Source organism: Protobothrops mucrosquamatus, unplaced genomic scaffold (assembly GCF_001527695.2).
Source record: "Protobothrops mucrosquamatus isolate PMUCROS unplaced genomic scaffold, P.Mucros_1.0 scaffold4159, whole genome shotgun sequence".
NCBI classification, from domain to species: Eukaryota; Metazoa; Chordata; class Lepidosauria; order Squamata; family Viperidae; genus Protobothrops; species Protobothrops mucrosquamatus.
In genome coordinates, this window is record NW_015390085.1 from 6,435 (window position 1) to 11,384 (window position 4,950).

General features: G+C 47.8%; 1 protein-coding gene across 1 annotated transcript in view; it reads left to right on the plus strand.

Moving 5' to 3' along the window:
• The window catches only part of LOC107298640 (disintegrin and metalloproteinase domain-containing protein 10-like), a gene marked incomplete at its 5' end in the record, with an annotated part of 12,089 nt that overhangs the window by 4,520 nt on the left and 2,619 nt on the right, over nucleotides 1-4,950 (plus strand). Inside the window, 2 exons of the mRNA XM_029286582.1 lie at nucleotides 1,477-1,576; nucleotides 3,843-4,063. Of these exons, the coding sequence (XP_029142415.1) occupies nucleotides 1,477-1,576; nucleotides 3,843-4,063 (321 nt within the window). The remainder of the gene's footprint in view (nucleotides 1-1,476; nucleotides 1,577-3,842; nucleotides 4,064-4,950) is intronic.

The following is a 4,950-nucleotide window of genomic DNA, read 5'->3' on the forward strand; positions in this document are numbered from 1 at the left end:
TGGGATTCAGCCGGTTTGCACCAGTTCGGTAGAACTGGTAGCTAAATTTTGCTGCATTCAGAGAACTGGCTGGCTTCCAGAAGTCCGGTCTAGGCCTGGGAGGCCTGGAGGAAGATGCCACTTCCGGAAGTCCATTCTAGGCCTCGGAGGACTGGAGAAGGCCTCCCAGGTCTAGAACAGCCCACCGGAAGTGCATGGATGCCACTTCCGGAAGTCCGTTCTAGCCTTCAGAGGCTGAAGCCTGCATCGAATAAGAGAAGCGGTTGTTCAGGTATTTGAATTCCACCACTGCACATGTATGTATATTGTTCCTAGTGTATGATATTGTAGATAGTGTATGATAAACCACCATTTAATATAGAACACTGTTTACTATAATTACTCCTGGGTTATCTCAGCACAATAAGACTGTGCATGCTCTGACAGTCATAGTGGTGCATTATTTGATACAGGTAATCCTTGACCCAAAGGTGCTTTATTTCGGGAGGCCACGGGACTTTCTTGTTTTTCCTTGAAGACGTTTCGCTTCTCCTCCAAGAAGCTTCTTCAGCTCTGACTGGATAGTGGGCAATGGAAGGATTTACACTCCTTGCAGACAGCTGGTCATTTGCCTTCTTTTAGAGCAGACATGTCAAACACAAGGCCCAGGGGCCGGATGCGTCCCGCGAAGTGGTTTCATGTTACCCGCGAAGCCATCCTGGAAACAGTGAGGAAACGGCCCCCGTTGCCTTGGCCCTGGCCCAGGCCATCCGGGAGCCAATGTACAATTTTGTGGTGGCCATCTATGCGGAAACGCATTCAGTCTTAGCTCCACAAGGCCGTCTGGAAACAGCGAGGAACCAGCCCCTGCTGCATTGGCCCCGCCCCCTGGGTGCATGCTGGGGAGGTGTCACCCTTTGTGGGGAATGAAGAAATGGACCATGCCTTGGCGCTTGCCCCGGTCCCACCCCCTTCTGCCAGAGACCCTCAGATCTGTCCCACTCCTGCCCAGGCCCCCACAGGCACCCTTGATGCGAACGATGTAGAGCTGGCCACGCCTACCCAGCAGGCCACACCCACTTCATCCACGCCCACCCAGTAGGCCGCACCCACCCTAGCCACACCCACCTGGTCCCCTGAGGGCAACCGCAATGCTGATGCAGCCCTCAATGAAATTGAGTTTGACACCCCTGCTCTAGAGAGTCGTTGAGGCCACTTGGAGGTTTATCTGCATCCTCAGGGTCAGCTGAGTGGTGCAAATGGGTGTGGAGCCTTCTTGGAACTGCTGAAAGGACTGTGTTGTAGACTGGAGATAGAGGATGCCATATCCCTCCCCCTCTGGAACCAATTTTAAGACACGTTTTACAACGGTTAAGTGAATCGTGCAGCTGTAAGGCCGAATCGCACAGTCATTAACCGGTTGTCAATGTGATCTGGTAACTTCAAACGGCCGTAAGTCGAGGACAACCTGTAAAAGTCTTCTCTTCTGCCTTTCAGCTCTGCGAAGGGTCCCTCTGCATCCAGCATGGGTTGGAGGAATGCCAGTGTGTCTCTAGTCCTCTGCGAGGAAGATGCCGTCTCTGCTGCCAGCTGCCAGGTCAGTTTCTAACCTCACTCGTGTTCCCAACATTTGAGACTGTCCATGGATGGAAAAGAAACCCTCACAACCTTTACTGATTCCATGCTAAACGTCAAGCTCAAAGTCCTCGAGTTACGACTGTAATGGAGCCTGCCCAATTATGGTTGTTAAATGGTAATGGTGGTAAAACGGGTTGGTCATGTGATCAAGCTGAGTTTACAATGTTTTTTGCAGTGTTTGTTGAGTAGAATAGAGTAAAATATAGAATAGAACAGAATAGAATATAGAATAGAATAGAATAGAATAGAATAGAATAGAATAGAATAGAATAGAATAGAATAGAATAGAATAGAACAACAGAACAGAATAGAATAGAATAAAATAAAATTAGAAGAATGGAATGGAATGAAACAGAACAGAATATAGAATGAATGAATGGAATGGACTGGACTAGACTAGACTAGACTAGACTAGACTAGACTAGACTAGACTAGAATAGAATAGAATAGAATAGAATAAGAAATAAATTCAAAAGAATAGAATTGGAATAGGAATAGAATAGAATAGAATAGAATAAGAGCAGAATAGAATTAGAAGAATGGAATGGAATGAAACAGAACAGAACAGAATATAGAATGAATGGACTGGACTGGACTGGACTGGACTGGACTAGAATAGAATAGAATAGAATAACAGAGTTGGAAGGGGCCTTGGAGGTCATCTAATCGAACCCCCCGCTAAGGCAGAAACCCTATACCATTTCAGACAAGTGGTTGTCCAGTGTCTTAAGTGAAAATAGCTGCCTCCGAGTTCCTCCATTTGGAGGTTGAGGTGAGGAGTCAGCTTTCTCTTGTACCGTATAGAGCAGAGTTTCTCAACCTTGACAACTTTTCAGATGTGTGGATAAGATGTGTGGACTTCAACTCCCAGAATTCCCCAGCCAGCCATGCCACACTTCAGTACTATACATTTAGTCCTCAACTTACGCCCACAATTGGACCAGCATTTTCTTTGCCGAGTAAGGCGGTTGTTAAATTAGTCGCCTCTGAATTTATCTTTTTGCCACAGTTAAGCAAATCACTGCGGTTGTTCAATAAACCCTGCAGTCGTTAAGTGAATCCGGCTTCCCCCATTGGCTTTGTTTGTCCGAAGCCGTTTAGGAAGCTGCAAATGGCGATTCACCTGATCTCAGGATGCTGCAGCCGTCGTAAGTACATCCTGGTTGCCGCATGACCTAATTTTGATCACGTGACTACGGGGACGCCGTGATGATCTGACAGCAACAACTGGTTATAACTAAGTCACTTTCTCAGTGCTGTTTTAACTTTGAGTGGTTGCTAAATGTACTGTTGTAAGTTGAGGACTAGCTGTAGAGGAAAAGGAAGGAAGGGAAAGGGCAGGTTTGCCCTGTTTATTGTCTTTATTCTGGCCAAAACAAGCAACTTGTATATAAAGAGAGAGTAAATCCCACCCTCCCTTCCAACACTGATGATGTTACCTAGTTGGGTCATGAAATGTCTGCAAGAAAACAACCAAGCTCAGAGAGCATCAAGGATCCCACAGTCCTCCTCCTCCTCCTCCTCCTCTTCCTCCTCCTCCTCCTCCTCCTCCTCCTCCTCCTCCTTCTCCTCCTCCTCCTAAACTCCACTGATTTCTAGCACTGATGATGTTACCTAATTGGGTCATGAAATGTCTGCAAGAAAACAACCAAGCTCAGAGAGCATCAAGGATCCCACAGTTTCCCTCCTCCTCCTCCTCCTTCTAGCACTGATAATGTTACCTAGTTGGATCATGAAATGTCTGCAACAAAACAACCAAGCTCAGAGAGCACCAAGGACCCCACAGTCCTCCTCCTCCTCCTCCTCCTCTCCACAAACCCCACTCCTTTCTAACACTGATGATGTTACCTAGCTGGGTCATGAAACGTCTGCAAGAAAACACCCATGCGTAGAAAGCACCAAGGATTCCACAGTTCAACCCTGAGCTACGAATATTCTCTTCCTTAATATAAGACTGGAAATTCGCTTCAGTGATCAGTTATTGCCAGCTGTTCTTCCTCACAGTAGCCACTCCGATCCTGAGTCATGTGTTGGTTTTTGCTGCCTTGTGCCAGGATCCTAGGTAGGTTCAGCCATGTGGTGCTTGCCCTGAAGACATCCAACCATAAGCATCCCCAAGATGCTTTTTCACGAGGCAACTGGGTTTTCTTGTTTTTCTTAAACAAACCCTAAGCATTTATTCTCCTCCCCTCCCCTTCCCTTCCCCTCCTCCACTGCTTCTCTAGGACAAGCTGCAACCTGTGTCAGCACTTCCTCCAAGATCTGGGACCCTTTCTTCAACGGTTCGGACATCCCGCTCCTGCCGGGCTCACCGTGCGGCGACAAGAACGGCTACTGTGACAAATTCCACATCTGCCGGTTTGTAGACGAGGATGGTCCCATTGCCAGGGTGAAAAACTTCATCCTGGACTTCATCGAAATGGACGACCTGGCCACCTGGATGCAGGTGAGGACACCGGAATAGACTTAGAACAGGGGTCTTCAAACTTGGCCCTTTTATGACTGGTGGACTTCAACTCCCAGAATTCCTCAGCCAGGCACGCGTGCCTGGCTGAGGAATTCTGGGAGTTGAAGTCCACCAGTCATAAAAGGGCCAAGTTTGAAAACCCCTGGACTAGAATAACAGAGTTGGAAGGGGCCTTGGAGGTCTTCTAGTCCAACCTCCTGCTCAGGCAGGAAACCCTATACCATTTCAGACAAATGGCCGTCCAGTCTCTTCTTAAAAACTTCCAGTGTTGGAGCATTCATAGCTTCTGGAGGCAGGTTGTTCCACTGGTTAATTGTTCTCACTGTCAGGAAGTTTCTCCTTAGTTCTAGGTTGCTTCTCTCCTTGATTAGTCTCCATCCGTTGCTTGTTCTCTGCTTTCAGGCGCTTTGGAAAATAACATGACTCCCTCTTCTTTGGGGCAGCCCCTGAGATATTGGAACACAGCTATCATGTCCCCCCTCGTCCTTCTCTTCGTTAAACTAGACATGCCCAATTCTAGCAACCCTTCCTTATATGTTTTAGTTTCCAGTCCCCTGATCCTCTTTGTTGCTCTTCTCTGCACTCTTCTCTGCACTCTTTCTGGGATCCCAACATCTAATTTACATCGTGGTGACCAAAACTACTACTAGTATTCCAAGTGTGGCCTTGCGGTGGTTCTCCTCCTTCCTCACCGACCGTACGCAGTCTGTATTGGCAGGGGGACAGAGGTCGACTCCTAGGCCCCTAACTTGTGGGGTGCCTCAGGGGTCAGTCCTCTCCCCCCTTTTGTTCAATATTTATGTAAAGCCGCTGGGGGAGATCATTCGTGGCTTTGGGGTGGATTTCCATCAGTACGCTGATGATAC